Source organism: Hetaerina americana, unplaced genomic scaffold, assembly GCF_022747635.1.
Source record: "Hetaerina americana unplaced genomic scaffold, ioHetAmer1.1.p SCAF_3, whole genome shotgun sequence".
NCBI classification, from domain to species: domain Eukaryota; kingdom Metazoa; phylum Arthropoda; class Insecta; order Odonata; family Calopterygidae; genus Hetaerina; species Hetaerina americana.
In genome coordinates, this window is record NW_027286874.1 from 102,479,493 (window position 1) to 102,491,899 (window position 12,407).

The 12,407-nt window shown below is 36.6% G+C and overlaps 1 protein-coding gene across 1 annotated transcript in view; it reads left to right on the top strand.

Annotated features, from left to right (window-relative positions):
* LOC139690481 (histone-lysine N-methyltransferase 2C-like) overlaps positions 1-12,407 on the top strand; it is a 128,126-nt gene that overhangs the window by 39,787 nt on the left and 75,932 nt on the right. Inside the window, exons 26-29 of the mRNA XM_071587938.1 lie at positions 647-782; positions 4,236-4,468; positions 4,888-5,012; positions 5,795-6,232. Of these exons, the coding sequence (XP_071444039.1) occupies positions 647-782; positions 4,236-4,468; positions 4,888-5,012; positions 5,795-6,232 (932 nt within the window). The remainder of the gene's footprint in view (positions 1-646; positions 783-4,235; positions 4,469-4,887; positions 5,013-5,794; positions 6,233-12,407) is intronic.

A 12,407-nucleotide genomic window follows, 5' to 3' on the forward strand; every position in this document is an offset into this window, starting at 1 on the left:
TACAAATTTATTTCTTCTGCTTAAAAGTATCACAATTTAAACAAGAAAGCATATCAACATTATGTATCAGGGAAAAGAAGGATTCATGTTACTCTCCATTGGTTTTAGACCAGACCTACTTTTTAGTTGTGATCTAGAAGAAATTTGTAAATTAGTTTGCCAGTTTATCAAAAATTCTTTTCTTTGATGCTTATATATTAATTAGTGGGTTTCATTAAATATTGAGAAAATGCACCTACTTATGCATTCCCTTCAAATAAATAAAATGCACTTTTTTGAAATGGCTCAATACAAAGTGTAGGCTGTTGAGAAATACTAAAAACATTTTTTAACAATTAATGTTTCTAGATTTTCGTGGTACTTGAGTGTGTGTTTTACAGAATGTTGGAGTAATTATGGATTTTTTTCCTAAAATATGCCCAACTCATTTATGTTATCCATTATGCTTTGTATCTTTGCGTATTTGTGTTTTTTTCTTAAAGTGACAGTTTAAGTTCTAATCACTGATAAAGGTAATACCAATTTGCTGAACTATACCAAATAATGGGGTATTGAGCAGGAATTTAATTGTGATAAAAATATGTTCATCTTTTGGCATGGAGTTTTATGTTGATTGCATTCTGAAATAATGTTTCTTTTTCCCTAGCTGGAATATCAGCAAACATAGGACTTTCTCGTCCATCAGTTAGTGGAGGTCCATTGCCTTCTGTTGGTCAGCAGCAAAACTTGGCCTCACCCATCAGCTTTCCTCCACCATCACCATATCATTCAGAGTATAGCAAGTATGTTAATTCATAAAATATAATAAAATTAATTTTAATACTATTAACCTATTTTTCTTTGATTTAAGAGAACTAAATTAAATGGCTATTATTATGGGATAATATTATCTAAATCTTAGATGTCGTTAATTTGTCAACTTTCAGCATCAAATATAGTGCTTGTGTGCAATGGAATGTGAAGTAAAATTACCTGTTTTTTTAATAATATACTGTACCATCAATGTATGAATAATTAAGCAATTCATGAGGATGCAGGCCAAGAGTGAACAGTTTGGATTGGGAAAGAGAAATGTCATAGGAGAAAGGCTGATAGAATTCTGTAACAAGAAAGACATAACAGTGGCGAATACCTTTGAGCAACATCACAGAACAAGGTACACATGTAAAATGCCAGGGGACAGGGCAAGACACCAAATTGACTACATCCTTGTCAGAATGAGATGCAAGAACCAAGTCAAGAAATGTAAAGAGTTAACATGATGCACATACATATTGATAGCAATCCCAACTTGGTGATCATGGACAGTTGACTGCAGTATAAGAAGAAGAAGAGAGCGACACCAGAAAGAAACCCAGATTGAACACAAAGATACCAGAGGAAAAGTTTCCATATTTCCTGCCTTCTATCCTTTTCCTCCCCCACAATGACTAGTACCAGGTTTGTATAAAAAGTATTCAAAACAAAGTTTTCCTGACATGACTGTACTTCACAGTGCACTTGCACTGCTCCTGCTAAGTAATGGAAGGTCTGGCCTTCAACATGCACTAAGCGCGTACGAGCATTCGTTCAGGCTAGATTGTGTTTTTAGTGGACCCCTGTCAAGTGACTCAGTGCAAGTGCAAAATGCGGTGAACGATTGAACTGGGGTACACCATCAAATTTCGTTTCGTACTGGGAAAATTGGGTAAAGAGATGTTGGGCATGATTCTGGGGTGAATGAAGTGTTGAATGATGAAAGCATGTCATAAACTGCAGTTTTTAAGTGACACAAACTCTTCAAAGATGGCCGAGAGAGTGTAGAGGATGAGCCTGGATGCTGGAATGTCATCAATGTCAAGAACTGATGACAACATGCAATGTTTGTGTGAAGTGCTGAATTCAGACCATCGGTTATGAGTGCATATCATATGATTGCAGATCATATTGGCATTGATAAGATGACAGAGAATACTATTATCACTGAAAATTTGGCAATTTCAAAAGATCTGCGCTAAACTCGTTTAGAAGGTCTTGACAGATGACCAAAATCAAAGGCTAGTGTTTGCTTGCGAAGACCTGCTACATGTTGAAGAAGACCCTAACCCCCTTACAGGCTTGACTTGGCACCAGCAGACTAATTCCTATTCCCAAAAGTGATATCCTCCCTCAAAGGACACCACCATGAGATCCTAAGTGTCATCAAATAAATTTGAATGCGTACCCTTTAGGACATTCCAGAATCTGCCTACCATGGAGGCTTTGAGTTGTGGAAAAAACACTGGTAAAATTGTGTTGATGCTCAATGGATGCACTTTGAAGAATTTTGAGGCATTATAGTAACATCTTAAATGGATTATCTTTAGGAAACGTTTCCCAATACTTATTGTACAAATCTTGTACTTCTTCATTTGATTTTCTCTCTGTCCATTTCACCTTTTCCATCCTTCTCCGCTCCGACATCTCTAACGTCTCCAATGCATGTTTAGCATGACTTCAGCAAACAAATTTCTTAGCCCAAAACCCCACTCCATTCCACAGTTTTTACTTTAATATGGATTGGATTTCACCGTCTTTTTTTAACCTCCTTACTTAACGTGCCTATTATTAATTCTCTCATTGTAAAAGCTTCTTTGTCTTTGCCGTTCTTCTTCCTATATCCAAACTTCTGTGACCATCTAGGTCCAAGATACGTGAACAGTTCCACTTGCTCCAGTTTTTGTCATCTTATTTTAGTATTGAAATCAACCTTGATCCTTTATGAAAACCTCATAATTTTTGTTTTTTTTACATTGATTTCTCATCCCATACGTAGCACACTGATTTTCTAATATACCCAGAAATGACTGTAACCCCTTGGCTGACTGGCTAACTGAAGCTTAATTATTCCGGAACCTAACGATTTTGTGAATTTCCCTCTAACTTTCATGCCTATCACTAGTTCTTTTCAAGCCATTTTTACCATTTCTTCTACATAAAAGTAGAAGTGTTTGTAATAATGGGCATCCCTGTATTAGTCCAGTTGCTAACTCAGCCTATTCTGACTCTTCATCTGGCATACACACCTGAGGACACTGGTAAATGTTACAGATATTCCACCTATCCCTCCAACCTACTCTATATTCTGTAATAGATTCTTTAATTATGACAAATTTACTATATCAAACACTCAAAATCTACAAATCAAGAAAATGCATTGTGTACTTCTGTATGTTCTTTTTTATCAGTGATCTTATTACTGCTATGACACCATGTGTGTTTCTTCCCTTCCTGAACTCAAACTGATCATCCCGCAAGTAATTATTAGCCTACCTATCCATTCTCATATTGATGATCCTAAGTATCACTTTTGCTGCATGTGAAATCAAACTTATTGTTCTGTAGTTTTCATCTACAGCCTTTCTCTTTTCTGGGATGGGAGTGAACACTGATCGGAGAAAATCTTCTGGCCGAATTGTTCCTGCCTAAATACTACAATCTAGCCCAAAAAAATCTTCCTTCCACTTTTCCCTAAACTTTACGTAGTTGTGCAGGAATATTATCTACTCCCATGGTCTTATTCAATTTCATTTCCATTAATGGCCTTTCTATTTTGCAGTCAAGCACCTGTATACTTGATCCTAAGCTATCGCTATCCATGTATGTCATATTCTCTTTGTATGAAGGATCTCAGGTTTTCCCGGCGTATGGTATTCATGAAGTTCTCTCAGGTTTCCCACCGGGTCAGGTTGCAGTACACCGACGTTTCGAAGGCTGACTCTGCCATCGTCTTCAGCCTGAAGACGATGGCATACATTTCCTGGTTCAACTAGAAATATTCCTGATGTATCTTTAATAGTGTCCTTTAATTTTCTCTTCTTACTTCCTTTTAGATATTTCATGTTTCTATGCAACACACCCATTTCACACACATGCACACACATACATGAATGCATACATACATATATATATATACACATGTTATACAGGGTGCAGCAACAAAAATTCCTTTTTTGAAAGCATTTTGCTTTTGAAAAAGGGAAGTTATGTTGCTGCACCCCGTATATTGGGCAATACAATACAACTGCCACTTTCAAATAGAAAATTAAAATTTTATGACATGACCAAATTAATTTAGGTTACGGGATAATATCAGTATCCAAATCAGAGCTATTTTACTGTTTTTAGGTTGCCTATGTGCACGAATTTCTCTGTATTCTTTCCCATTTCAAGTGTTTTTGACTGCTGTGTTCTGATGCATTGTTGTCCACTTGCAGTAGTCCACAATTCAGTCCAGCCTTCTCGGAACCTCCGAGTCCATGGGTACCTCAGCAACAGGATGGTTCGGGTGCTGGGGAAGGAACTGGTGCATCAGTAGAAGTGCCTTCTTCATATAATCAGCGAAGCAATCAAAAAATGGAAGCAGATGAAAATCTAGGAACTGGTGCAACCATATCTGCTGTCCTGTATGCAAATATGAATCACCCTGAGTGGAAAAAAGAATATCCAGGTTTGAATTATGATTATTCATCAATTTTTAATTCAGTAAAACCTTAAGTTTATGCTTCGAAGGAATCAGAAAAAAAATGGGTAACCAGAATTTATGAAAAATTTATTTTTAGAAAAAATAATTTTAAGAACTTATCTTCCTATCATGCAAATGAAATATACTTAAATATATAAAAACAGGGCTATAATGAAACAATAGATGTAAATTCATCAAGAACATATGGAATGGATCTACTGATTTTTAATAAACAAATTTTAAATGAGCAATATTGTTAGCTATTCAGAGAATAGTGTAGTTATTTTATAGTTTTGCTTAATAAAATCATACTCTTATTTTTAATGAGCATTTTGTGTATCCACTTAAGCCTGGAGAGTTAGATGCTTGAGTAACTAATAATGCATTCATTTGTCTGTCAATAGTTTGGTCAGACCGATGTAAGCAGATTCTGAAAAAGTGGAGAGCTCTTCCTCAAGACAAGAAAGCTCCATATTTGCAAAAAGCCCGTGAGAATAGAGCTACAGCTCGTATGAAGAAATCTCAACAGGTAAAAATTGGATGTTGCAAATGATAGCTTTGATAGCTGATTTAATGCATGATCAAATCCTAATATATATTCCACTCATAGTGATCACCAAGGCATATTGGCCAAAGGAAGGCCATTTGCTTTTTCTTTTAGCCCTAAAGATAATCTCATTATGCACACTTAAGTGAGTTATTTCTAAATTTGAGAAGCAACTATTTCCATTGTCTTTGATCTCTCATTTTCTCTTTAAAGCACTGTTTGGTAGCCTTATTGAAAGTAGCATATAGGTTCCCTCCTGATGCATTGAGCTAATGATGAAACTAATGCATAGTTAAGATTTTGCTTGGTGTATTCATATAATATTTTCATAGACTAGAGCACTGGTATATAACACATTACATTAAGTACTGTTTTGTACTGCTGAATCACTTATCTCCAAAGACCTTTGTTTTGTATACTGTGAATAATTTCTGTTTTGTTCAGAAACCAGTGTGCTTTTTTCCTTGTCCATTGTGTGTGTTCTCAGTGCTATTGTGGGTGCTAAACTTGAAATATCTGCTCTTGGGGATATTTGAATTGTGTGCTTTGTGTTGTGATCCCAGAGTTGCTTTAGTTTCTCCCCCTTTCAAGTTGTATGAATATTTTTCCATAAATGTATGACAATTCTTTTATGCTGGGAAGTGAGATGCTTTAATGTTTGATATGGCTGGTCATTGTAATGAAACAACAAAGTGTTTCAAGTGGGGGGGGCACATTTTATGTTTGGGTCGTTCCCTTTAAAACTGACTGCTTCTCCTGGCCAGCGGCCTAACCTAACCACAACCCCTGACCCAACTTCCTCCCCAACACCCCTGGGTCCACCGTCCCAGTCCTCTCAACCCCCCAGACGGACGCCACCTCCCCCAACAGTAGTCCACTCCGCTGCTGCCACTGCCGTTGTGCCTCCACCGCCACCCGTGGCCACGTCTGTCCCCTCTCCCACACCATCATCGTCTCAGCCCCCCCCTGCTCCCCAGCCCCCCCTTGGCCCACAGACGGCAGCGCTGCTGAGGGGACCAGCGGGGGGGCCAGGGACAGTGGGGTCACCGCCCAGGCCGGCAGGGGACGGGGGGCAGCCATCGGTAGAACGGTTGTTGTCGGGGAGCAATAGCGACCAGCAAATCCGAGTGCTGACACCCTCTGAAATCATGAGAACCCTCCCATCCCTAGGGCAGGAAACATATGATCTCCCTGCATCGATGGTGAGCTCAGTGATCAAGGTTTACTTTGATGTGTTATTTTTCTTACTCTCCTTTTTCTTCTTGAAGTGGTGTTCTGTAGACTTTTTATGTTCACTTAATTCTGCCTATTCTGGATGCATGCAAGAAAAGGGCATTCCTATTGGCTCCAGCCACCAATTTCCTTCCCCCTGCTCCCATTTCTGTTTAAGTTTTACTCTGTCCTTTGGACCCCTCCCCCATTCGTTCCTTCTGCTCACCAAGAGACCACCCTTTTGGTCGCTCTTTTGAGATTCGTTCCGGTTACACTTGGTGATCATGCTGTCTGCTTCAGTGGTGCTCTGATTCCTAACAGGCATGATGATAAAAATTTGTGCTGTACTGTTTTATGATTTCATCGCAGACTCTTGTTGATAGTATCAGGGAGTTTGTTCTTTTTAATAGTTAAAGAGGGTGGTTGGTTTTCATGGTTTCTGCTGCACGTTTTCTTCTTGATGTGGTGTGTTTCTGATCCAATTTATTTGTGTGATCAGCTGCCAGTCTTCATCAGGTGTCCATGTTTCTGGTAGTGGCTTAATGTTACTACCTGCTAATGATTACTCCTTTTCCATTATTTTATAAATTAAAATTATTGCTGGGAAAAGAGGGAAAAGCAAGAAATTATTGTTGTCTTATCTAGAAGTTTTGGCTGATATCGTTTTGTAAATGTTTAATGTACATCTTTAGTATGCGGCTTCTCTTCATTGCAGTGTTTTGTTGCTGTTTACTAATTCTTATGTTGCAATGCAAATGAGGCAATTTTTGTATCTACTAATGTGGTATTCTTCTGTGTGGGGATGGAAGTGGTTAATGATGCATGGTTATGTTTACCAATAGCAGTTAGCACTAATTTAAATTTCGTAGTTCTTTTGGTCCTGGTTGGCTAAGTTAAGTTGTCCATTTGTATTTTATTTACATGGCTTTTGCAATACCAGTTTTTTTATTCAAATAGTGTGCTAGAGCATAGTGTATACTAGAGCTGTCTTCATCCCTCAGTCACTGGTCTGTAGAGAGATTGAAGTTTACAGTGCTGCTATGCCTTTCCAATGGCATTTTCATGGTGCATTAGTTATTGTGGATGTGGTTACATGTTTTTGAGTGATATTAATACATTTTTGTTTTGTAGTGCAGATTTGTGGCACTTTCCAGTGGCAAAAGAAAAATTTCAATGTTGATATAAGTCTTAGATTAATGGTTTACATAATTACTCATTCACATTACAAGTTTTGCGCATAGTGTTGTCAACTCAAGTTAAGTTAATGCAGTGAGCTAGGTTGAACACTTCTATCCTTAGATCTCAGGAATTTTTAGTTTACATAACTTTTTATTACCACTCTCAAAATTACTGTATAAAGTGTCATCTACTGACATTCACAACTTAGTCACACCCTTGTGATTTTTCTTCAGGCCCTCAAAAACTTCAAATCCATTTTTACTTCATCTCAGTTGGCACTTGTTAAATGAATACATTACTTATCGTTATTATTTTGTTGTATTTTCATCTTAAGCAAATTTTTAGTCAATTTTCACCCGGGGAAAATGCAGTGGCTTGTTCTTTAATTTGTGAATTGTAAGCATTTTATATAGTGAAACCTTGACTTAACAATTTTAGGTGATCTGCAGAAAAATTTCATCTCTAAAATTGAAGTGGCAAGGAAAAAAATTATCTAAGTGCTTTTTCATATTTTATCAATTAAATATCTTACAGGGTTGTAATTACAAATATTAACAATTCCTTTCTTGAAATTGGTGCAATAAGTACTAATAAAATGGTTCTCATACTGAACAATTTGATGCAAAAATTTTCGTATAGAATTAAGAGATTGATATTAAAGTTATTAAAAATTCCCTGACATTTAGTTCATCATTAATTATTCTTCACTGCTGACAATGTGAACCCTATCTGTTGATAAACTCGTACCATTAAGGTAACACTTTAAGAACAATGATATCTTACTTTTTACTGTCACTGTCCATGTTATACATCAGCGGGAAACTAAAGATGACTAAGATTTTTGAACTACTAATTACATGTATTTTGAATTTGAGGAAATAACATTTAAAGAAAAAAAATTATGCTACTGATTGTAGTAGAATCTTCATTGTGCAAATGGATAAGGAGTTTTATCCTGGTCAATGAAATTCTAATTAATCCACTCTCAACATTAAAATTTGTAGATATAACAAATTGCATTGCAATGATAAATCCCTTACACAGTTGATTTACAATTTTTGCAGCCTAGAATGCAATGGCTTTGTTATAACTGAAGGCCAATAATGTATATCAACACAATTCAATGCAGATGTTACCTGGCTTGTAAACATCATATCTGTGAACAAGAGAAAGGTAGTCAGAAATCAGGAACATAATAAAATACAAAAAGGCATGACCTCAAGTTGTCTATACTCTAATGAAATGTATGATTGATTCAGTTTATTTTCATCCTTATTAGCAAGTAACATAGTGGTGACTTTATCTTAATGCACCTACCAGCAAACTACAAGTTATCATATGTATGTGAAGACTTATGACAAAATGGGTAATTGGACAGGAAGAGACGCAACCGCGTGAATGTTGTTGCGTTGTTTCTGAACCATATTAATGAGCCAGTAAACCCATCACTGGGCATCATTTCCTGTGAACTTGAGATTTGTGTGGCTTGTATTCTGAAGAGATTCACGCAAGTAGTTTTCCACAATTACACCACAGCGTCCAAACCAATGTACATACCTGATGACATTTACACGGCATTTTCGTGTTGGCTGTGCAGCTCACCTCTTCCTAAGGATAAATTTATTGGAGTATCTAAATTATTTTGCCTTGAATTGAGCAATTTGAGAGAATTTATTCAAAATCAAACTTATTCTGGGAGTTTGTTAGGGATTCCTGGGGAACAGTTTTGAACAACCACAAAGACATGAACTTACAATCATTTGTGGTTCGAGTGGTTGACAAAATGTCTTACTAGAAACAAGTTAAGGTATAGTGATGCTAAAAATATTTGTAAGGCAGTTTGTTCAGATGTTTCATTGTCTGGGTGACTTACAAGCAGAGGCAATTGAGTTAAATGAAGAAGCAATTGCTGATGATTTTGTTGAGAGTGGGTGGCCGTGGTATTGTTGGCATCCCAGTGAGATTAATTGCTGACTATGTTTGAGAGCTTGAAAGGAGAAGAAAGCAAGTGAGTGATCTGAGTAGGGGTCCAAGTAATACCACATACTGTGTTTGCAAAATTGTCATAAAAACTTGGTATTTCCCATAGTGTTAGAAATACTATGGTGGCGGAAACAATGATTTGGTTTTATTTACAGGGTATATATCCTAATTAGCAATTTTTAAAGTTGAACTTATCAGGGATATTTGTTTGCATTAATTAGGGAAAGAAACACAAATGATTTCTTGAATCATTCATGGTATACTGCATGAACTTTGCATTGAGTTATTTGTTGCATTTCTTTTCCCCTACCATAGGTGGTATAAGAGACTCCATGGTCTCATTCTTACCCCAAAATGAAGACTGCTATCTATCTATAACCAGAATAATTTTCAACTTTAGAAATTTTAACTTAGGCGGCCAGTGTCAGAACTTATTAATTATGTAACTCAGGGATCGCCTGTATGTATTTATACCTCATCAACTGGCACAGCCTAGCACTACTTGCAATGAAGGTTTCTGTATGCAAGTGTTTAGCTTGTTTTTTATGCTTAATTATGTATATCAGTATTTTGAAGTGTGTGTGATCATTTATGCATGTACCACTTGTTGGTGGCATCTTGCCATCTTTTGCCTTATATAGTGGCATAATCTTTTGAACCTGAGATTCCATTTAATAGAAAATTCAAATCTAAAAACAAATAGATGGACCTTAGTCTTCTCCCTTTTCTGATCAGATAGTGCCAAATCATACCCAACTCCCAATCAAAACATTCCATAAAATTTCTAAAGAATGTTCACTTTGTTTGATGCTAAGATCTCATAGTCATTAGGTGCCTACGTATATGGAGGATAGGAAATCACATGAAAAGAATTATCCATCTATTTTAAGTACATGCCATGTCTGAGCTTTGCCTTCCTCTTTCTCGGAAACCTCAAAACTAAGATTATGAGAGTTTTGAAAAAGAGAAAGGCTAAGTTAAAATCTTAAAACAAAGAGGGAAACTGGGACAGGTAGAACAGTTAACCTATCTTAGAAGTGTTTTGTACTAAAATGGGAACACAAGAGGAAGAATTGCATAAAGCCTGGAAGCTTTCACGAGGGGGAAGGAATTGATGAGAAGGATGTTGAGTAAGAAAGCTAAGAAATGATAAGTGAAAACTTTGATATGGAGCATGGTTTTGTACGGTGTGGAAAAAGGGTCATTGAAGCAAGATGGAATGTGTGTGGAAAATTATGGAAGGGATGAAATGGACAGAATGAAAAGTAAATGAGGAAGTGCTGGTATAGGTGGGGGAGGAGAGGGGATTGTTGGCATAGATACACAGGTGACATGAAAGGTGGATGCAGAACATTTTAATTGGCAATGAGATGTTGAAGACTGTGAAAGAGGGGAAAATGCTTGGCAAGCAAGGAAGGGTAGTACAAGAGTAGGGATATTGGACAGAATACAGGGGCAGTAAGAGTTATGCAGAATTAAAAAAAGGGTATATTTTGGCATCAGGTGTCAGGTTGTTAGGAGCGGTAAAGAAATGTGTCCTTCTAATATGTACCTCAATCGGTAGACTCCCTAAGTAATAGTATTGTCACACCTTTAAAATGTGTGATGTTTACTTGAGCAAGTGAATTGTTTCATGTAGCATTAATTGAAATATTATGATTATTTTCAACCATATTCGTAGACACTTGCAAAATGTGTTTTTTGGTAGAGTACAGCAGTTCTACCTCTTTTGACCCCTTAAATTAGCCACCTGCTGTACATGGCTGGACTTGTCTGAATTAGCCAGGTGTGGATTAGGAAGGGTTGACTGTATTCCCAGATAACTCTCCTGCACATCCCTCATCTGAGTTCTTCAAGTGAGATATGTTGAAAGTGTAGAACTATTATTACCAACAAATACCTATGTGCTCAGCAAAGGGTCAAGGCTGCAAGTACTGCCATCTCTGAAAACAGTTAACTAGAAGTATATGCCTTGTGAAATAGTATTCACATGAAAGAGTGTGAGTTCTACTGCAATTCAAAAATACTGGTCAAAGTACTTAGCTTTAGTTGATGATAGTATAGGAGACTTGTAATGTTGGGGGAGGAGAGGGAAATGCTGGCATAGATAGAGATGATCTTTTGGATTCTGGAGAAGATATATCTTGGTTAAGCTTCATTAGTTTATGCTAATAGACTGTAAGCCATTGATCCTGGGGCATAGAGACAGAAAAACTCCTGTTTTGTTCTGAAATAGTGGATAAAAAAGTTGTGGCTTTATTTCTAAGACATACAAGAACGGTTTTATTTTGCAAGAATCAAGGATGGGAGAAAAATGTTAGCTTGGTACACCTAAAACTGGATGGCAATGGAGAAATGGCCACTTGGTCAGGGAAAATCAAGAAAAAGTTGGGAATAAAATTTGAAAATATAGGTAAATGGGCAAATTTTACCACAAATGAGATATTTTGTTGTGAATTCAGTTTGTGTTTTCCATGGCTCATATTATGAGCAGGACCCATAGTTATTGGTCCTGCTCAACCTCATTGATACCAGTGATAAGGTATGATCCACAAAGGAAATGCCAAATCATATTCCAAAGATATGAGGGAAAATCAAGAACAAGGAAGTTATGTTTGTCAGGAAATTTGGGGAAAAGTCTGGAATGGTATTCCATAAAAAGAGTGGTAAATCTTATAAAAGTAAAATGATAAGTTGGCTATGGAGAGCATTTGTGATATCTTAAAATTTTATAATGGCAAATCATTAATGTGTAAGTGCCCAAGAAATGCTCTGAGGTATTACACCCAAAGAAAATATCAGTATATTTTAATAGCTGTTGTTTAAGTAGGGCATGCATTTTAATTGTATAACACTGCATTTTATGGTAATCTGCTCATAAATAAGTAAAAATTAAAAAGTAATAAAAATTCTTTTTACCGATATTTTTAGTGTTTCCCATACATTCGTCTGTAATAATGTGGCTGTAATCTGTATTCTATAAAACCCACAATATAACCAAAT